The following is a 23,101-nucleotide window of genomic DNA, read 5'->3' as shown; positions in this document are numbered from 1 at the left end:
TTATTGCACTAATATTATGGTGATGTAATGCTTCCATCAATTAAATTATACTGTTAAAATGGGTAAACAGAGTAAACAACTAAGCCTATTATTTTGAAATAACAGCTCTTGTCTTAATTGATAAGGTGTGGCAAGAAAAGAAGTGATTATTTTTGAGACAGGTTTTAGGACAGTTTACTTAGCATCACTCAGACATTTTCATTTCCATAATGTACTTCCTTTCATAACTACTGAAGATGCACATGGAATTTTTCTATGATTTTTTCACCTCTTCTTACTGGCACAAGAGCACTGCTGACAAGGTTGTTGCTAGGATTAATGTATTCCAAAACCATCAAGAGTAAATACGCCAAATCTGTTTCTGAGATGGACTAAAGAAATTCATTTTCAGAGGTGTTGTGAAAAACATATGGAGCTGAAGGCTCTTCATTGGAATGAATCACACTTCATGCAGGTCTGTTTTCTTGGATGATCACTGCTTTCTCTCTTCCTTTTAGGAAGTGTGGCTAGTTTTCCCTCTGGAGTGATAAGAAACTACTTGTATGCCTGCATGCTATAAGCATGATTTCATTTCAGTGATATAGGTAAATCAGTTTGAGTTGAGGGATTGAATAATAAAATTTATTTAAATATTGCTGAGCATAATCTTTTGTGGTTACAAATTCATTTTCTAGAAGACAGAGTTTTCTTAAACGTTTCAATACTAAACACATGCCTAAATACAGAAATACAAACTTCACAACAGAATGGGAAAATGTCAGTTTATATTGCATGCAGTTTAACAGAGGCAACGTAAGAGTTGCTCAGATTATTAGATATCCCAAGTATATTTCTAGAACTCAGTGATGATTATATGGAAAAGCTGTTAATTTCAGCCTGTATCTCAATAGTGCATCTCAGGTGTCCAACAGCCATTTCTATTACATTTCATCATCTCAAGTAAAAAATGTTTACAGAAAGCAGCTTAAGTCCAACATCACTCTGTAAACCTTCAAAACACTTGTAAAAGGATTATTGATTCTCTAGTACAGAAAGTACGGCTTTTTTTTTTTTTTTTGTTCTTGTTGCAACAAGTTTTTTTTTAAATCTGGGCTGACAGCAACCTCATGCAGTTAAACAAGTGTGTAGTTCTGGACTCCCTCATGCAAGGAGCATGGAGGCACTGGAGTCAGTCCAACAAAGGCCACTGAGATGATGAATGCACTGGAGCACCTCTCCTGTGAGGAAAAGCCAAATGAGCTGGGCCTGTTGTCAGAGACTGAAATGTTATGGTTAATGGCTGCAACATTGTTACGAAGGAGCTTTGCCCATTATGGGAACTCTGTATACAGAAGCTGTGACCAGGGTAGTGCACCCCATCGTGATTATGGCTCCTGAGAGCAACCTTGGACTGTGGGTTAAGCCACCTAAGGGGACCTGAGATAAGATAAGGTGACAGTATTGCTCAATCACCTCAGGCCTAGTGAAAAGCAAATAAGGCTGAGGGAGAAGAACACATCCACAAGATAATCAAACCCAGCAGCTGTCCTGAAAATCATCCTGGCTGGGTTCAGGCTGGGGAAGCCACAGCCCACAGGCTAATCTGCTGAGGCCAGGTCTGTTCAGACTGCCCCAGCCAAAGGGGGAGCAGAGTTTGGGTGAATGGCCTAACTCTGGTCAGAGACACTGAACACCCATCCTCCCTCACACACACTGGCTCAGCTGTAAAACCCCCCACCCTGGGAAGGCCACATCCATGGGACATTCATGTGAGGGGCAGCTGAGGGGGTGTCATAATCCATCAAAGACCCCCAAAGTGCTCCCCAGACTGATTCCTGAGGCCCTGCAGCAGAGAACTGCATGTGATGCAAAGGGATGCAACAGATCCAGAGTCTGTGGTGAGACTGTGTCAAAATTGTCCCTGGGCAATTGTACCTGGGCATTCCCACCTGGCAGAAATGTATATCAATCCAGTGAACCACCAAGAAAACCAGCAGGACAGGACCAACAGGACACTATTGAGATCCACAAAGTGGTGGTATTTTCTACTTAATCTGTCTCTGTCATTATCTTTCTCTTCCCCCTCTTCTTTGTTCTATTTCTTTCTCTTTTCTCTCTCTCATTTGCTATTAGATAAAATCCATACTACTGACTTTGGCATATGGTCACATTTGCACCTTAATTCAGGCAGAGGCATCTCATTCTAAAAATTTTAAGAACCTGATCATAACACCTCTTCAGCCTGAAGAAGGCTCAGAGGGATCTATCAATGTACATAAAGACCTGAAGGGAGGATGCAAATAGGACAGAGCCAGGGTCTTTCCAGTGGTGTCCAGTTAGTTCACCAGAGGAGTGAACACAAACTGGAACACAGGAGGTTCCCTCTGAACACCAGGAAATTATTTTTTTACTGGGAGGGTGACCAAGCACTGGCACAGGTTGCCCAAGAAGGTGACGGAGTCTCCATCCTTGGTGATCCTCCTAAACTCACCTGGACACAGTCCTGGGCAACCAGCCCTAGGTGGCCCTGCATGAGCAGAAGGGAAGAGCAGCTGACCTCAGGATGTCCCTTCCAACCACAACCATTCTACTGATGCCATGAGTCATAACTGAAATTGAAACAGGTGCTGTGCCATGTTATTACAGGACTTCCATGTTTCTTCTCTGTACCTGTAACAATTTGCAACTGTGATAATGCCAGATGGGAAATCATCATTTGTGATAAAGTAATGCTAAAGTGAAATCAGTGGAATTGATAATGGAAGTTGTCATCATGTCTGAGTTTGGTTTACTCTCACTAGTGTTACAGTATTCATATAACACACGTGAGTATATAAGGTGTGCGTGACAATTCATTTACTGAAAAGTTTAGTTGGCTTTAACTAAGGACCTGATCAAATTCAGCAATGTGCATCTTAGTGTAGGATCAGACATAAGCAACCAAAGAATATTTTACACCAACCCTTGCTGTTATAAGGGTTAGTAGCCAGTGTGGCAATTTTACCCTTGAACTGGAATGGCTTCTGCTATGTGTGACTCTGCCTGTGCTGGAAAGCAGCAGGGGAGGCTTCATTTTAGTTCCTTTATAGTTGCTTTTCTAGTTACCACCCTTATTTCCACCTGTTCCCTAAGCATGTTACATCCGTTAAGCACACCCACTAAATACCAAATCAATTGTATAAAATAATGTCTTGAAGGAAATGTGAATAGCAGGGGGAGCAGATTGCAGAACTTTGTCATATCAGAGTTGTCATACTGTCAGCCTAAGGAAACAACAGGTAACACATGGCTTGCATATTCCTGATGAAACCACATTACACTCAGACTACAAGATCAAGTGATCTTGTTAAATGTGTTTTTTTTTTTAAATTTAAGTTTATTTTGAAGTAAACAGAAGCTTAGCCATGTTTGTTTAAACTTGTTTTGTGTAGGGAAAAAAAAAAAAGTCTTATGCCTTCCAAGGCAAGGAAATAACAACACTGGGGACTACATTCTTATGTGGGGATTAAAAAGAACTCAGATGGCAGTAACTGACATTTTAAAAAATGAAAGCTCCCCATGATCTCCTGCAAACTTGGAACTTGTGAAAATCAACGAAGTAACTTATATGAATGACTGAAGTTTAAACTTAAATCTCCTACTTTGAATTCGTAGCTTGTTCTATTGATTGGGGTTTTAATTAAAAGCTATTCAAAGTACTATACAGGGACCTTGATTTATTTAAAGAGCTCGAAAACAAAAATTATTTCTAAAATGTATTAAGTTCACCATCACAACAACAGCAAGTTACACATAAGTTTACAGTTCACTTCTTGTCCAGAAGCCTTCCACCTATGCGGCAGAAATTCTAGATGTAGCAGCAGTAACTTAGAGGACATTTAGAAAAAATCAGCTACTGGGTTACGGCCCTTTTTCCCCATTCCCTTCGCTCCTGTACCGAGAAACGCCGCGCTAGGAGGGGGAAAGTCTAGTGTAGCACCGGCGCTGGTTCACACCAAACCTGCCGCCGCTGCACCGCTGGAGAGCGGCCGCGGCCTCACCCCGGGCTGGCTCACACCGACCCTGCCGCCGCTGCGGCCTCACCCGGGCTGGCTCACACCGACCCTGCCGCCGCTGCGGCCTCACCCCGGGCTGGCTCACACCGACCCTGCCGCCGCTGCACCGCTGGAGCGGAGCTGAACCCGCACCCCGGACCCGCCGGCCTCCGCCCGCCTCACCCGGCACCGCCATTTTGCAGCGGCCCAAGCCCGCCCCCGGCCTCACACCCCTGGGCCCCACGCGTGGGCGGACAGCCCCCGCCCGCTGTCACTGCGCGGAGCGCGGCCGCACACGACAGTAGCCCCGGTACTGCTGCTCGACTGCTGCTCGGCCACCGCCCGCTCCTTCGCCCCTCCGGCCCTGCGCGACCGCTCCTCCGCCTCCTACCGCCGGCCCCGCCCGGCCCCGGCGGGGCCTCACCAGAGCCCTCCCTGCGAGCGGAGGGCGGTGAGTGGCAGCGGAGAGGGGAGGGGGCCGCGGCCGATGGGCGGGGCAGCGCCGCCCCGCAGGGCTGCGGGCTGCCGGCGGAGCCCCAGTCGGCGTCCGGCCGCCTCCGGAGCTGCGGGGAGGTTCGTCATCGGGGGTGTGCGGTGCTGACTTCGCCCGGCCGGGCTCGGTGAGCGTCTGGGGCGGGACCCCGCGCAGGACGGCCCGAGCTGCCGCCCCCCCGCTGGGGCTCTCTGGCCTTCCGGAGAGGCAGGGCCGCCCGGCCACTCTCGGACCTCCGGGGAACGAGGCCGAGCGAGCTTCGGTGCTCCCGCCTGGGAGCGCCTGGCGACGGTGGGTGCGCCCGCTGGTTTGTGAACAGCCCGGAGGAAAAGTTGGTGGTGCCCTTTGTAGGACAAGCGCAGAGTGATTTGTGGGACGGGAATGGTTTTGCGAGGTGGCTGATAGCGAGGTGAGCTCTGCTCACGGCTGTGCTGGAGAGGCTGTGCCGGTGCTGCCCGTTCTGGAAGGAGCCGGACCCGTCCGAGCCGCGCATCCCCCGCGGGGCGCCTCGGGCGCGGCCTGGCCGCGCTCGCCGTCCCTCTTACAAAGCACTAAGGTCAAGTTAAAACTGGAGGCACAGTAACTTTTGTGATTGTATAATGGTTAAAAATACTCATGCTGGTTTACCGGGAAGGTATTTTAATCTCTGTGTTTTCCGAGGACTGTTTGAAGGTTGAACTGAACTATGTTGGTTTATTTATAACTTGATGTAGAAACATAATACAGAAACGCATTTACTTGTATCACTAAAATATTTTCTGGTTTAGGGCACCTTAATTTTTGCAGCCAAGTTGTCAAATTACAAGTGGTATGTTTAGCAGTGGAGACATTGCTAGTACTCTTAGCACCCTGTTGAGATTTTTGCGTCCTTTGAGTGGAAAAAGTTGTTGGTTAAGTGGTGTCTGTGGTTTTGGCTAAACTACTTTAATCTTTACAAGGTCATGTTCAGGTTGGTATTCTGAATTAACTCCGTGCTTATACAGAATTAAAAAATATTGTTTATTGCCAGAAATATTCGAAAATGCTCCTTGCAAATTACTTAACTTCAGGAAAGTTGTTCTTAAGCAGCAAGAGTTGCTGTTATGCTGTGGTAGTATATGCATACCTTGCTACTTTTGTCTTGTGAAAGCCAAACTTTCAGTAGGCCTTTTTATGCAAGTTTACTTATTTTGGGAACATTTTACTATAGAGCAGAGATCCCCTCTTATTTTTGAGCGGGCTTATAGTTAAAAGGCCCTCTTGTGTAACACCTTTGCCTCCCTGCCATGTATGAATTTTTTTTTTTTTAAGTGGGACATAAAGGTATTTAAGTAAGCTAATTTTGAATCATGGGCATTGAAGTTGATAATGTCTAAAAACAGCATCCTTGGTGGTGTTCCTCCTCTGATTTCCCATGCAGAGTCCTACATCTCCTCCTGTTTTGCCTTCTTGTCATTATTCTCTGTCTCCTGATTAGGTGATGACAGTAAACCAGGCCTTTGATACTATTTTTTTTATTATTTTAGACTTGTCCATAAAAAGTTTGGGACTAGTCTTTATTTCTAGTATAAGCAGAACATTAAATTCAAAGAAGAAATTTATATGCAGCATTTACAGGATTGAGTATTAGTTTTAGCATTTGTTTATATTTGTAACCTGTTATTATTAGTCAGGAAAAAAAGCAGTCACTGTTCTGGCACAATGTTGTATATATGGTTAGACTTAGCTATAGCTGCTCACGCTGGGAATTACTGAAGAATGTATAGATAAATCTTGAAGTTCCTGTCAGCCTTCTTGCCGTTTTCTAGGCCTTTTGTTTACCTAAATTATACAAATACGTTCAGATTTCAAGTTTTTATTCCTTGTAAATGAATAAAAATTCATTCAGTTTTGCATTGTAAAGCTGCTTTCTGATAATCTAACATTTATTATTATTTTCTTCTTTGGCAGCTAAAATGAATTCAGTTCCTGATCCCACCTCAAGTCCCTCTCACCCCCAGCAGCATCTTGGAAGGTCCCAGCTAAATGCTGCTCCTGTAGCCCCTAGTGAGAACAGTCAGAGACCTGGAACCTCTACAGCAGATTCTGCAACTTCTTCAGTTCCTGGCTACTCCCGTGGTAGGGAGAAAACAGAAAAAAAGGGTAAGTATGAAAGCAATTCTTATGCAAAATGGGCTTACACACAATAATCTCCCAATATTTCATCTGCATGTATTCAAAACTCTGTTTAAAGACACTGTAAAGTAGGAAAATAAATTTCTCCAATTTCTTTTAACCTGTTGTTGTGAAAGAGTCTTTTCTACTTCAGCTTCCTTTGCACATATTTTTGAGGTTTCCTATCTAATTTTTCAGGTTTGTACAAAGAAATAGGAAAGAACTTTATTTGAAAAATTGGCAGGGAGATTTAATTAAATTTAGCGTAATAATGTTTCAATTTAATTTCTTTGTTTGGCTAGAGCACATGTTATAACTGTAGCTTTAATATGATGGATGCAGAAGATACTACTGTAATGTAGACTGATGGAATAATAAACTGGTACATGAAGCCAAAATTGACATTAATATTAGCAGTAAATAAGAATTTGGATTTACAGTCATGATACACTGTGAAAGGCAGAAGGATGTGGTTCTTTTCCCCCACTTGCTGTAAAACTATTGAGTTTCAAAGATTGTGGAAACCGATAGGATGAGAGTAAGGTCTTGTGCAAAATGTAGAACAAAAATCACCTGGCTCCTGTATTCACCTGCTGAGTTCCAGTTTTAATTCAGTTTGTAATCTAACGTTTGTGCAAGATGCTCTTGTGCTCCAGATCTAACTCATCTCGTGCTCTTTAACTTTCTTTAAAATTGGACTTTTGATTGTGAAACTGCTTATGTACGTGCCCTTTTGTTCACAAATATGAGTCTCGATATTGAAGATAGTAAGGCATCCAAGAGTTTAAAATGATTAGATGTGTGGCTGTCTGTGTAGCACGTACCAGATGCAACTGAGCTCTGCTCGTAGTTCAGGCCAATGTTATGACTGTGTCAGCAAATCTGTTGTTTGCATCTAATTCATAATTGGCTGTTGGAACCTTCCCTGTTCCCAATGAAGGAGAATTTTTTTTTGATATCCTAATTTCTATCCTGTGTCAGCATTCAGTACCAATTTTGTCATCTAGCCCACTTGTAAATTAATTGAGAGATTATGGAGATTTGACACTTCTAACATTACCTAGATGGTTGCTAATTTACAGTTAGTGCTAACAGATATGTTTTCTTGCTTCATTTTCTAGTTTCTTAGTATGCTTCAACAAGGAAAGAATAGGAACCATAATAGGAATATGGTATGAAGTTATCTTGGCCTTAGTTATACTGTGATTTGAAAAAGCAGTACGTAAGTTTCTGTGGTTGGTGCCCACATTGATGCGAGATTCTGGAAATCAGCATAATCTGTCTAGTGGGATTTTGCACATAGGTTCTGTCAGCTATTCTTTTCTAGCTAATTTAGAGATTTTCTTACTCTAGACAAATGTTGGACTTCTAAAATCACACTGATTTTTATCTTGGTTCTCTTTACAGTCCTGTGTATTTGCTAATGAGCCCTACCTATGCAGCACTGTAATTGAGATGTTGTTTATTAAAGAGGGCTTTTGAGCATTGATGTATTTCTCCTTTGCAGTTGTGACTCATTCCTGATTGCTTTAAGTCTCTTCCCGTTAAAATATTGTGGGTGCCTGGTGCCACTGTCGTTGCCCTTCCCATGCCCTTCTTAATATACTCAAGTATTTAATGCAGCAGAATGAGCTACCATTGCCATAGTGTTTTTCTGGAATCTCTAACAACCAACATTTTAGTGAATTTAGATAGAAAATGTCTTCAATCATATATAATACTGTATTTTCTTATATGGCTTATGATTTTAGAGTTATGCCATTTGTGATAGTGCTAACGGTTTCTAGAACTGAAAACTTTTTTAAAAGAAAGGAAGTTCTGGTCATCAGAACTTAAAAATGGGCATTTTAGTAGGACTTTAGAAAGAACAGCGAATAAAAATACAAATTCAAACATGTACATATGAAAATAAATACAAAAAAAAATGATATGTTAGACTAATATGGCACTTCAGAATCTCAAAATATTTGAACTGACATGAAGGTGTTCCTTGGAATCACCAGAGCCCTTACGATAAATAACATTTGAGTTTCTCACAGGTCTAGGAAAGGTAAAGGATTTGGACTCACAGCCAGGGCATGTTGTGGTTTGGTTGTATGAAAGGAAATATGCTCCAGACCAGATGTTCTGGGAAGGGCTGCTGTGACTTCTTACTTAGAAGATTAAGAAGTTGGGTAATTTTCAATATTCTCTATGACCGTGACTAAGTCAGAGTGATGGAGAGAGGACAGAAAAAACCAGCACACTAATATACAGAAAGCTGTCTCAAATCTTACTAAATACGTAGAACACTCCTCTTTAATGATGACTTAAATATCTTGCTCAAATTTAAATTACTGAAACAAATTTAAGTTTGTTTAATTTTTAATAAATCAGCTATAATTTCTGTTTGAGAAGGGGAAATGTACTGTGTATATCTCAATTATTTGGAAAGGCAGTTTCAGCTCAGGACTATGTACTGCATGCCCATATGCCCTTCCCCCACAGAAGGTCACTGGTATACTGGGCTGCAATAGTTGAAACATTGCCCAACAGGTGGAAGGAGATCCTTCCCCTCCAGTTAGCACTGGAGTGCTTCATCCAGTTCTGGACTACTCAGTACATGAGAAGCATAGAGAGAGTTCAGCAAAGGGCCACAGAGATGGTGAATGAGTTGCAGCATCTCTCCTGTGGGAGACAGCTGAGAGAGCTGGGGCTATTCAACCTGGGGGAGAGAAGTCTCAGGGGTTCTATCAATGTGCATAAATAGCCAAAGGTAGGGTGCAAAAAGGATGGAGCCATGATATTTCCAGTAGTCTCCAACACAAGGATTAGAGACAGCTGGCACAAACAGGAGGTTCCCTTTGGCCATCAGTAAACACTTTTGTTTTTCCTGTGAGGGTGACTGAGCACTGGCAGAGGTTGTCCAGAGGTGATGGAGTCTGCATACTTTGAGATACTTAAAAACCATGTGAACACTGTCCTGGGCAGCCAACTTAGGTGGACCTGCATGAGCAGAGGGGTTGCAAGAGGTAACTTACAGCAGTCCTTTCTAACCTCAACCATTTTACTAATTCTTGTAATATTCTTGACACCATATCTGTATTTCTGATTTTGCTTTTTCTTCCAGTTTTTGTTAAAATACATTGTATTTAAGGTTATAACAACAAAGTGAATGTTAAGTAATTTGTTTCCTGGAAGCACACGTCACATCATCTATTCCTGCAGCATTATCCGTATCTTGTAGTGTAATCCAACAAATTAATGAATGCCTTGGCTCTGACTCAGTAAAGCACTTAAACACACACAATATCCTCAGCAGAACAGGTACTTCCTTTAGATCAAACTTTATACTGCAATTTTTTTTCTTAGCAATTTTTCAGTCTCTGTTCTGCTGATGTATCGTTAGGTAATGTTTATGTTATTCCTTGAATAATTTCTTTCACAATGGGAGGTAACAGTGTTTTGAGAATTTATTGAGCAAATTGAATCTGGATTTAATGAAAATATCAATCATTGGGATAATTTATTGATACAGGTTTTGTTGTGTTAAAAAAGAAAAGGAGGGCTTTCCTATTTCTACTCAAACCTCTTGCATTCTGCTTATGTATGGTTTTTGGTTTTCCATTCCTTGTATATGTAGGAATAGAGTGAATGTCAATATGTCAGCTTTCATGTTTAAAAATAAATGAGAAACTCCTTACAGGATGTTCTTGGACAGGGAAGCTTATTAGTGAGCAAAGCATATACACTACTAATTAGGGCTCCTGAAATTTTAAAGTCATGGAGTCATCAGTATTCATGTGAGCAAATTATGGGAGAGTTCGTGTATAGCAGGGAACACCAGTGTCTGCTTGCTAGTGAAGTCTTTTGAAACAGACTAAAACTGATCTCATAAGACACTTTTATGCCTCTCAAGTGCACAAGCCCCTCAGTTTCTCGTCCAAGTGTTACATACCCCTTCCTGGTTTCTCTGTTTCATCCACTCTGTAGAATCTCCTTCCTTCAGATACAGCCTCAGAGCAACATGAAAAGACAGCTTGGGTAAGAGCTCTGGAACTCCCAACACCAAATTCTCCAAGTAGGCTTTAAAATATCATTCTTGCTAGAGAAGCCATTTCCTCTCTTTACACGCAGAAGAGAGCTTGGAAAAAAGCATTTTCAATGCGGTGACTTAGTTAGCATGTGAGTATCTCTAGTACTGCTGCTGTTAATGGTTTTCAAAAGAGATGCCTGAGTCTGCAGTCGAGGTAAGTGCCCTGTCTTGCTGAGTTAGAAAGTAGATCTGTATGTCCCAGGAGATGGTTTGATTCAAAGGAAAGGAGAGCAGAACTGAGAGACATGTTTCACAATACAGTCGTGATTGGATACCTGGCTGTCATGTCTGGATTCAAATAACTGCTTCAATTCAGCCACAGTGATAACTTGAGCTGGATGACTTTCACCCCAGGTGAACATTTATTGTGCTGGAGGTTATCTGGAAGAGTTACCATTTATTGTAATGCTTAAGCATATTCAAGCATGTAAAGTGTCTTTCATAAAAATTGGCTGTCTGCCAGTCAGCAGGTAAAAGAGCTCATGCTAGGATATTAGAGAAGCTGGGGAGAAGATGGTAATTTTTCATATGGGCATGAAAAATATTATTACTGGTTTATTACATCATTCATGCATATTTGCTCGCTAATAAGGTTGGAAAGGAGAAATCGCAAAGCTAAGTTGTAGTGCTTGAAGGAAGGTCTCTTTGGTAAGGAACTAGTTAGGGTTTTTTGTCCATGATTTGCTGTTATCTCCTGTTCTAGAATTGAGAACACAAGGGAAGGTGTTTGTACAGAGAGCTTTGCAGACAAAAAATAAATTTATTATATTTTGTTTGTAGATATACAGAGTTCTGTGTGTACTTAGGTTATGAAAGTTTTTTGTACCTCTAGGAAGAGAATTATTTTATTAATTGACTGACTTCATATTTATAAATAGTAAAAAAATATTTTAAACAGCTTACAATGCATTGCAACAATTTTTAGCAGTGTGTCTCCATTGCTAAATGATAGCTAACTATTTGTTAGGGAACTATTGTTAGCTAACTATTTATTAGCTAACTATTTGTTAGGGAACCTTTCTAATTTACAAATATTTTCCAAGTGTTACCTTCTTCCACTTAAGGTTACAAAGAACCTTTGCTTCAGAGCTCTATTTTAGCGCTTCTGTGTCTTTACTTTTTGGCAGTTAGCTATTACAGACTAACTCTTGAGGCAAACTGAAGTGTTTGTGCAAAGCTTGAAGAAATCTCAATAAAAGTTTTGATTATTTGAAGGGGAGGATTATGCCTTGAAGTATTAATTACTTAACAATTTATCTGTCAGTTTATTAATGTCCCTTCAAAGTTTACTTTTAAATACTCAGGCTCCTAGAAAGCTCATTTGCCAGGCATTGCTGTGGGAGAGAAAGGATTCTATCCAATCAAAAGTTAATGACTGTATTTTTTGATAAAATTTTTGGACATCATCATGTTGGTACAGAACAATGGAAGGCTTTTTTGTGTCTGCTGCTATTGTCACTAACATGCTAGTATTTTTACCCTATATGGGAGGAAGATTGAACACCCATTTATTGGAGGAAACATTCTCCAGCTTTCCTCTTCCACCATTTGAAATACATAAATGGGTTTTTTGGTTGATAACAAAATACTTTTACTGCTGTCAATTTTTTTACATTCATATGATGAACCAGATTATGGAAGGTGCCCTAGCTTAATCTTCATCCATTATTTTCCAGGTGGATCAATTTCCTAATCTGTTTATGATAACAAAATTTCTAGCATAGCCCTGGGGTGCTGAAAGAAAGGAGGGTAGAAACGGAAGAGCTATACTCATATTAGTGAATTATGTAATAAAATGGGAGTGGCCCTATAAATTCTTTGGTATGAAGGACTTGACATTCCTTTTGTGCAAATTAAAGAATTTAATCTAGTGGTTGGAATCCTCCAATTCAATTTCCTTCAGAAGAGATCCAGTATGTGTGTTCCACTGTGCAGACAAATCCCTGTTCCAGGACAGTAATCAAGGAGAGACTTGGAGCTGTTGTGTTGCTGGAGGACCCCTCACAGCAGCAGCAGCCCCACTTCATTGTGAAAGTTAGAAGGTGAGACTGGGAACAGTAAAATGGCAAGTAAAGCTAATCCTTTGAAAAGTTATTTATTAGAAATGCATAAGTCACTGGATTTGTGGATTTGCTAAAAAGTTGGAATGTTCCTTTTTTGAGGGCCCCTCTGTTTTCACAGCAAATGAAGTGCTGGAGTGTCAATGTGGTGAAGTGCTCAAACTGCAGAATTGCTGAAATTCCATGTGCATTGTGCAGGTTGTTATGATAACTTTCTGTCTGTACCTACAAAAATATATGGGTTTGGTGAGTTCTGTGCTCTGATCTTCTCACATTGCTTTTCATTGCTTTCTCCTTTCTATTTTTTGGTGGAAATGGTTAATATTGTGATTATCAACTAAGAAATTACAAAATGCTAATTTATTTTTAACTCTACAGTTTTGGAACTGCAGATTTTTGTTAAATTTATCCCATCCATAGAGGATTCAATCAGAGATGCCTGCATTGAAAAAATCAGCAGGACTGGCTCATTAGTTAAATACAAAATTATTTTAATGACTTTAAAAGATCATTGTACAGTAATAGCTACACGAGAAAAATACAGATTTGAAGAATATTTTTTCCTCCACTTTTAAAATTTATAGTCTATAATATCTCTCTTTGTCTTCCACCTACATGCTTTTTTTTTTTAATACTCTCCTGACAATTTACGTTCATTTTGTGGGGGTGCAGAAGTTGTTCCCAGTTCAATTTAATGCTATTTGATGACTTGCAATTGTGGTGTGACTAAGACTATTACCATATCTACAATGCATTGCTCCTCCCAGAGAAAGTAGAGTTGAGTCCTAGACTTGAACAGCTCTGTAAACAAATGTTATTCCCTTTTCTCCCATCGCTGTTATCACCTTTTAAAGTCGAATTCCTGCCAAAGCATGGTAGTATAAGAACTTGGAATTGTTCTTGGGACAAATAGAATTGTCTTAGGATCTGACCATGGAGGTTAAAGGCATAACAGAAAAAGATGCAATGTACTCTTAATTGTACCAAACCCTTACTATGCAGTTAAGAATTCAGGAGGCTTCTGAATGGATGAAGGGATTCAGCACTCATGGAGGAGCCGCTAAGCATCTAAAGTTAATAAAACCTTTTTTCAAATCATTGATGTTTGTTGAGCAAAGTATTTCTTCTTCTTCTCCAGTCAGTTCCTCCGTCATTATATTTGATGTGTGCAAATCATGTTTATGACATGATGCTTGGTGCCAGCTTTTAAGTGGAATGTCAATCTTTCCAGAAACTTTACTCCTACACAGCGCACAATACCACTGAGCTTTCGGAACTCGTGGAAAGTGAGTAGGAGGATTTCTCTAGAGACTCAGGCTGGCTCTCCTGAGCACTGAAAGCTGAACAATAAAATCCAGTGACACAAAAAAGCTGTTAGAACCAGCATTTACTGTTATAAAATGTACAGATCGCATTTTCTAAAAGTACGTATTCTGCCTGTGGATGAATGGCGGCATCTGACATCTTTCACTTAGGTGATGAGCTTACACAGCATCTTCTAACAAAAGAAATTATTTTTATTTTGCATTAATTGTGTTATGGACTTTACTCCTAAGAGTGTCTGAAATTCTAGAAAGCTTGTTTCATGCTGAAAATAAAATTGCAATGAAAAGCTGTGTGCTGTTCCTTGAAATTGTTGAATTTGTTTGATTTTTTTTTAATTAACTTACCAGAGTTGTGCTTACAGAAATAAATACAGAAATAAAATCCAGTGTAACACCAGAATTACCACCATGCACTTCCAAAAGGAACTGGATGTATTATATAGGACATGACTCCAAAAGAAATATCTTGCAGGCAGATTGTGCACCAAATGTGTTGCTCTGCCTGTTTGGTTGATATCCATGGACAGGCACCCCCATAAGCTTTCATTTTCCTACATTTTCTTGATTATTTATTGCTTGACAAATAAGCTTTGATTATATACTTTTTATGTGCATGCATTCTTGTTGCCTGCTCCCTCTCCCATGTTACGAAGTTTCCTTCATACTAGCAAAGGAGCTATTACTGAGAATCCTCCACAAAAGGATTTCCTATAGCTAGTATATTTAGTTGGTGAAAATTGTGTAAGCAAGTTTGTTTACTCTTCTAACATGAATTAACTGCTTCATGTTTGCGATGGTGTTTTTCTGATGGTTCAGTCATGGGGCAAGTTTGGGTTTTGTTTTTGTTTTTTGCTTTCTGTTTTTTTAAGTACCACAGTAAAAACAGATGATTACAATACAATCTGTCATAGTTTTGAACAGTGCACTAAGACATCTACTGACTTCATGAGAAGCTGTAACATTTTTTGACTGTGCTATAGCAAAGGTAAATACTGGATGAATAGAGAAAAAGACTGATGAAAACTGAGCTATAGGAGGAGGATTCCCTTTCAACAGTTGTCTGAGAATGCCATTCAATCATGCAGAGCTGATAGATGCCAGTGCCTCAAAGTAGTTTGCAAATACAGAGGTTTTGCAGGTGGGTTGTCTTCAGCAGCTGGATGCTTGGTTTGTACAAAACCAAATGATGCTTTTTCATGTAGTTCATTTTGGGTTCTTTCTACCAAAGTCATTGAAATCTAGGGAACAGAACACATTTCAGTGCTGTTAAATGCAAACTGAGGATGAAAAATTAGTATTAAAAACTGAGTGGCTTCCAGCAAGCTGATTGTCTTAGTAAATATTTATGGTAATAGTTGAGGTGATGTAGGTCCTTTGGTGCACCACCTTAAATTCTCTTGGCACAGCATTCGTAGCATGTTTTTGACCTTTTACTGGCTATTTCTTTTTCAGCCTCATCCAATGCTGGGTTGTATAGCGGCAGTTTAATTTTTTTTCTGATGAAACTTGTGGCAAAGACTGCTTTTGTGATTCTAAACTTAATTTTAGAACAGTTAGAACCTATCTGAAAGTACTACTTAAGCACTTTTATTAATGCTAAGAATGGGATAAGCGTTGCATGTTGCACTTCAGAGGCATATTTTTATGGAAATTCCTAAACATAAAAAAGGTTAAGTGAAAATCCAGCTTCAAGTCTTGATAATGGAAGTCATAGAAGAGGCTTTCTCAAATACAAATAATTCTATATCTGTCTTTTCTGTGCCATATCAATCTCCACCTACACATTCATTTGTTCATCTTACCTTGTGGAGCAGGGTGGGAGGAGTGGAGTTTAGCAGTGAATATAGTTTATTCATAGTAGTATCCACTCACAGTAGAAGCAAGTAATTTTCCTTGTGATTGAGACAGTACTCCCTTTCAGAGTCAATTACAGTAAAGCGTTCCTGCTAAAGCAGTAAAGTGCTGTATGCCTGAAGCTCCAAGTGTGTACAGTGCTGTGCAATGTGACAAAGTTCAGTTCAGACATCAGTGCTCTTCATGGTATATAGAGAATTTGTTCATATGTGGGAGATCTAATGTCAAAGAAGACATTCTTCACTCCCTGCTCCCACCCCAGTAATTTAGCTGGTAGAAATGCCTGGGGATGAAATCTTCTTCCATACTACTCCATCAAACATCTCAATTACTCTGTCAGTTAATAACATGACACTGAGGGAGATGCCTGACATCCTGTGACTCTAGTGAGCTTTTGGAATAAAGCTAATGAAAACAAGAAGTGCAGTTTTTCTTGCTCTGGATGCCATCCAGCTTTTTCTTACACCTCAACTAGCATGGGTGTGTTCCAGTTTAGGAAGGCTCACAGAGGTTGCTGTCAGTACTCAGTGCTAATACTGGAGATTGGTAACAGGCTTTGTCAGGTTCAAGATTCTTGTTACCTTTCTCCTGAGAATCATTTACACTGTTATTTCCAGCATGCCTGTTAGAGTCAAGGCGCTCTTTCTAAATGAGGCCTTTATTTTATTCAGAATGTTCTTTAGCTACTTGCAGCCTAAACATTTTTTAAAAGCCTTTTTAAACTCACAGAAATATTTGGCATTGACCAAATATTCTAATCTGTTCATGCCCTCGAGTTCTTGTGTTTGGAAAGACACTGAATAGACTCTCTATTTATGTTCTCCATTTCATTCTCCTCACTTTCTTCCCCAAGTTATAAAGCTTTTATTAGCCCTGAACTGAATTTTTCATAAAACACTGTTACAACTCTAAGGTGTTGTGCTGAGTGATAATAGTTCAGAGCTTATCACTGTGTGTTCAATGATAAAGTGCCTTCCTGGTTTGCTGCATTTCATCTAGCCTTTTATCACTTAATTAGTCATTAAATCCTTCTGCTGGTTTTGCTTGAGTTTTTTGTTGGTTTTTTTCCTGAATAACTCAGAATCATCAGCAGATTTTGGCATCTTGGTATTGGCCCTTTTTTTTTCAATCATATAAATGTATTGAGTGATTTAGGCTTTATTTTATATCCCTGTGTGTCTAAACTGATAATCTTTCCCCTGGGAGAATGAAAGCTGTATTTTTCTAATCTTCATATTCTGTTTCTTAATCTCTCACTTTTCCATGTAACCTGCATTCTAATTTGTTTAGAGGACTTATGTGAGAAATCTTGCTCCCTGCCTTTAGAGATGTAAATATGTGCTGGATCTGCCTGTCCAACCCAGTATATCTATTTTTCTTAGTTAGAGAAAAAATAGGTTTATAAATTTTTTTTGTATCCTCCTTAGTTGGAGGAGCTGCTTAACATATAAAGTTGTTTATTAAATGTATTTAAAAGTATACCCTGTTTTTGAATGCATAATTTTCTGGGATGTAGTTGAGGTGGTTGTTGTTGCTTTCTGGCCTTTTTGCTGCTCGGGTTTTGTCTTAGTCACATTTATTCAAACAAAAGGTTAAGGAAACTGCATTTAAAATTCTATACCTTAACCTAAAATTTGCAAGATCATTTGTAAGACTGCTTGGCTCACTTTGCTGGGCCACCTTGATAACTGTTTTCACCTTGGTCAACTGTCAGATCTTCTCATGGTATAGTGAAAATGGTTATGTGTTTTCCTAGGTGTGTGCTCAGTGAGCTTGGAGGAGTGTTCCCACTGGGTAGGACTGAATATATTATTTTTTTGTGCATATGCTTAGCTGTTCCTGACTGTTTTCAGTCACTTCAGGAATACTTCCTGTACTATAAAATGGGAGGGCTGATCCAGAAATCCTGTTTTGTATCTTGTCATCTCGGATCCTTTATTCTTTCCAGCACATGGGTTTTATCCTCCTCCTACTGCACATTCCTGTCAGTTCTTTTTCTGAGCCCAAATGAATGCATGAAGTCATGATCATATAAAGTGTGTATGCCATACAGGTTTCCTTCATACTCTTTGTGTGGGTGTTACTTAATGCATTAATCTTTTGTTCAGTAGAGTTTCCATGAGCTTTAATATTCACTTGTGAAACCTGTAATTTCTTTTTAACTTACATATTTTGTATGAATGCTTCATTGTTTCTTCCTGTCTGAGAAGGTGCTTTCAGTTTTCCTTTTATCTTGTTCTCACTAGGTTTTCACCTTTTCATTCAAAGCACTTAAAAGTCCCCAGTTTGTGTTTTTTTAAAAGAATTATCTGTTGTGCATGATAGCATGACTGTCATAGGGCTGGCCTCTAATAACTGTGTGAACAAATAAAATCTCAAGCTCAAAAGGAGTAAGAAATTGTGATCCTTTAAAATACTATTTTTTTCTTTGTTTTTCCCTGTTCCTGGTCTTTGACCTCTTGCTTAATCTGGAATTCAGGTGCTGTAGCTGTGACCTAAGAAGAAAGCTGTGTGCACCTGGCCAGGGGAGATATTAGAAGGCAAGGGGCTAAAACTCCCTTGAGCTGAGTAAATCCACTGCTGAGAGCTTTAATGTGTTTGTGTTGGTAGGAAAGTAAATCAACAAACACTTTTATTATTCAGCATGCACTCTATTGATTCTTTCTGCCTGAAATAACTTTAGTAAATTATTTTGAAGGAAGGCAGTGATTCTTTGTTGTTAGAAGAGCACTGAGAAAATTGAGGGTGTTCTGTCTGATGGGTGTGTGTGTATGATCTACTTTGTGTGCCTGTATATACAACTAAAATTTTTCCTTTATGTGAAATGATTATTATGTGCCTTAAACATTTCAGAATTCAAAAATGGAAGTGTCATACGCAATGTCACTTAAAATGCTGAGGTTTTGGAAGCAGTGTTTGTCTAAAATGTCTGTAAAACGTTTTTGCTAAATATGTGATCAGACACTTTGTGGCAAGCCAGCCAACTACAGTGATGCTCACGTGATGTGATTCAGTTGTGTATGCTAAGGGTATTAAAAGGGTTGGGAATCTCTTGCATCTGTTACTGATTTGTATCAGGATACTGGCAAGGAAATCTTGTGACAGCCTGTTTACTTTATTTGTCTTTAAAGTCTTTTGCATTGAACATATTTCTTATGTAGATTGTGTAGGTCCATTCTTCAAAACTTTGTATGAATGTTGAAGAGTTTGTTGGGTTTTAGTCTTCAATATAGTCCAAAGATGAGGTTTAGATATGCTTTTTAGTCTTTAACGTGTAATGGCATCTTCCTTTTGTGATTTAAAATTTTAAGCATTGGTATCTTACAATCTCACTTGGACTAATCCCCTACTGTGTATTGACTGCCCTTTTGTCAATTTAATAGCCAAATTTCAGAGGTAAGGGACAGTAATTGCATCCCAGTAAAGTACTTAAGAAACGGAAATGTTTCCTTTCAAACATTTCCTATTTCTGATCAAAACCTAGTAGAAACAGTAAAAATGCCTGCCTATGACAGAATGAATGCTAAATTCCCATTTGAGCTTACAGAAACAAAGCTGGAATCTTACTTTATGTGGCCAGTGTGCCAAGTAAGCTTCAAAGCTTCAAAAAGTAAGTAGCTATCTTTCTATAGTATGATGACATAGATGAAGCAAAGTCAGGAATGCATCTGCATTGTACTTTGCAGATCACAAATATTTTTTTCCATTTAAAATGAAACAAAAATTAAAGTATGTGATGTCATTTTATATTTTAAACCTAAGATTTTATCACACAGAATTAAAAATCCAAAACAACTAAAATTTTATTAATAATGTTATTGTTACAATATTCATTAACTAGTTTGTGTTGAATGATCTGTCTCTGGGAAAGAAGAATTAACTATATTGGGAACTGATTTATAGAGCAGCCTGATGATGAGCTAAGCTTTACACAGTTTTGAGTTCTGGGTGGCAGTATTGGAACTACAGAAAATATTAAGTACTAACCACCCTTCTACCCCCTGGTCTTAATTTCTTTTATGAATTATGTGCTGTCTTAAACTTTTCTGTTTTCTCTTGCCTGCTTTCATTTGAATGACTGCAATGCTTGTGAGCCTTGAATGACTGATAGACTTCATTGGCTTGCATTAACACACTTGACACAAAACAGCTACTGAAGTCAATTTTAAGTGTCATAAAAGATATATGAAGTATTGCAAGTTGAATATTCATGTCTTGTGGAAATTTTTATATTCAAGACAGAGTAAAGTTTGACATTAAAAAGGCATGAGTTCTTAGCAAAGCTGGAAAATAAAAGCTTCCACTGACAGCATTTCCATTGCAATAGTCTTATGTGGGAGGAATACACAAGACATTTTCTGACTAAAAACATGCTTAAGAACAAGGGCGATAAGTTACAGTCATCACTTTTTATGGTATTGTTTTGGGGGGTGCATATACTCCTGTGTAGTTGTTTGTTCAGTGTGGAGCTGAATTGAAAGAATGTATTGGCCATCCTTGTTCTAACACACCTTGACTGTGCTTTGGACCTTTTACCTTCAGAGACTGACCTATATACCTTATGAAAAAGTAGGTTGATAATGGCAGCCATGAAACTAGTGTCATTCAGGCTTGGCTTGTTTAATTATCCTCTTGGTTATCTTCTAAGCAGAGGAAAAATATTGCTGGTTACAAGAACTGTATATACTAAGATATTCTAAATTTGATCTCCACAATGTGTTCCTCCACCTTTACCCTACAACTACAGAATCAACCCACAGGCATATTTTTAATTAACTATCTGTTATTTATATTCATAGGTCACATGTGCAAGTACATAGAATTGATAACTGGGTGGGAGAGATTGGGCAGTAGATTGAAAATAACCACAGAAAGTGTTTCTTTCCACTGGCAGTCAGCTCTGTTAGAACAAACATTTCAACAAGTTTACTGCAATAACACCATTTTTTTTTCCCATTGAAGGAAGTAGCTCACCATAAGGCTGTACATTTTTAATTTTTCTCTTTTTTCCCCCATCTTTGCAAATACCATTATGTACGTGTTAATCTGCAATGTAATTGTAATAAAGTAACTATAGCCTGGTGTTGTAAAACATTCTCCTTTTGTTTCTTTAGCTTTCCTTTGAAGTACGTTTTCTTATCTAACACATTCTACTGGGCAAAAAAGAGCTAAAAGGGGTCAGAGCTGTGCCATGCTCTTGTGTGTGCCAAGTGGAACAGGACAGAAAGGAGGAGAGTTTGCCATATAAGCTGTTAGAGAACTGCCTTTCTTATTAGAGCTTTATCAGTTTAGCAAACTGCTTTCTGTAGTTGTTTTTCTTATGTGTGTAAATTCCACTTTATCATTTAACACTGTCTTATGAATGGTGCCTCCCATATTATCCAGAGTATACCACTGAAATATCTGTGGTGTTCTCAACATGTAGAAAACCCTGAACAGAAAAAACAAAAGGCATTCCTAAGTCCTCTAGTACAGAAATTTTGATGCAAAGGGGTTTAATGAATTTGAAAGCACAGAAGGAAACAAGAAAAGTACTGCCTTGCCCAGCTTGTTTCATTTGAGTGGGGTAGGTAGATAAATATTTCACTTCTTTCAAACAATATGCTCTTTCCTGTAACTTCCTGTTTATTGTTAGTAGAGAGCCCCTGAATGATGTTTGCTGGTGTTAATGGTGCCATCTGGAAAACAGGCTTCTGACTTGTTTAGAGTTCAAATTCTGTTGGTTGTATGTCAGGGCAAGGAGATTAAGTAGTTAATTTTGCTGCAATGGTGTTTGCCTATTTTACAATAATATTTTTACAGCTTTTTGAAAAGACCAAATACTAAATGAAAATTATTTTTCATTATGTGCCTTGTTTAGCCAGACAACATGTTATAATCTGGCATTAGAACTTTTCCAAGTACAGCTTGGCAGATGAAATTGTGGCATGGTGAAGAAGAAATCTTACTTCATTATTTGCTCTTGTTAAATACATCCATTTTAATGAAAGTGTTGGCTTGTAGCCTGTTCTTCTTTAAAAATGGTCCCAGTAACAGGGATGTTAAAGAGTGCAAGTGACCCTGTTCTTCAGGAGATCATGTGGGATGGGGTTGATTTCTTCCTTCCTGCCACCTCATGAAGAATAGCTGGTAGTGCCTGGCCCCTCAGCTGGCAGGGCTGCTGAGCAGCTGCTCGAATTGCTGTGCCCAGTCAGGTTCCTACATCTGGAAACTGCTTCCCAAGCACACTTTTCAAGCTGCCACTGTCCTCAGAACATAGCTACAAAGTGTCACAGAGTGTTTGTGTGGGGTAATGTCAGTAGGGGTCAGACTTTGGTGCTTAGTGTAGAATTTATGTCTGCCTTTCTCACTATAATTTTAGATTGGTTGGTCAGTAAAGCTGTAACTCTTGAGTCAGTGATCAGTCATCCATTCTTGCCCAACTTAAAACATACAATTTGTATTGATTTTTCTCTTTTAAGTTTTTCTAAACTACTTTATGAGAATTCGTCTCATAAAAGAGTAGCAGCCCTGGCCTTCATCAGCTTTGCTATTAACTAATTATTTATTCATCAAGTAGCACGCAGCAGGATGTTGTTTGCAAACACTGGATATCAGATAAAGCTCTTGATTTTTTCTTTATGATTGACTAATGGAGCAATATGATGCTTTTGAAGAAAACCAATTGTTTAAGTCTGTAGGTGTTCAGTAGATGGGAAAGAAATAAAATACAAGGTGGAGTTCTGGAGAAAAATTTTAGAAAAACAAGGTTTAGCAGATGTAATTGTTGTTAGTTTCTGTATGGTTGTAAGTGTTGTTAGTTTCTGTATGCTCTAAAGACTGAGGGACTGAGCTTTCAAATACACTGTTTTAAAGGCTGATTAATTTTTCAAAATCCTAGAAAAGGTTCCAGTGCTAAATAAAGAGATTGACAGGTGAAAGACTGAGGTGATATCAAGAAAAGAATAGTAATAGTACAAAATCTGATCCATATTACATGTTCCACATGTGCTCATATTTATTGTAATGAATACTCTATTGAGAAACAAATTTTGTGGAAGTAAATGAGAAACTGTAAACTGTGGCATCCTGTGGCATGTAGCAAATAACAAGGGTAAATATGCTGAAGTACAGAACTGAGATGGAGAGTCAATATTGTAATAAGTTAA

The 23,101-nt window shown here is 39.1% G+C and overlaps 1 protein-coding gene across 4 annotated transcripts in view; it reads left to right on the top strand.

Annotated features, from left to right (window-relative positions):
- The first annotated feature begins 4,502 nt into the window (after positions 1–4,502).
- The window catches only part of WFS1 (wolframin ER transmembrane glycoprotein), a 32,637-nt gene continuing 14,038 nt past the window's right edge, over positions 4,503–23,101 (top strand). Inside the window, exons 1-2 of one of the 4 annotated variants that reach the window (XM_084204507.1) lie at positions 4,503–4,633; positions 6,436–6,627. In XM_084204507.1, coding sequence (XP_084060633.1) covers positions 6,441–6,627 — 187 coding nt within the window. In that variant the 5' untranslated portion in view covers positions 4,503–4,633; positions 6,436–6,440. The other 3 variants (XM_084204509.1, XM_084204508.1, XM_084204510.1) reach the window with 3 other exon arrangements.

The sequence above is a fragment of the Fringilla coelebs genome (assembly GCF_963513975.1).
Source record: "Fringilla coelebs genome assembly, chromosome: 4".
Lineage (NCBI taxonomy): Eukaryota > Metazoa > Chordata > Aves > Passeriformes > Fringillidae > Fringilla > Fringilla coelebs.
The sequence above is the reverse complement of the archived record's forward strand: the minus strand, read 5'-3'. Positions and strand labels throughout refer to the sequence as shown.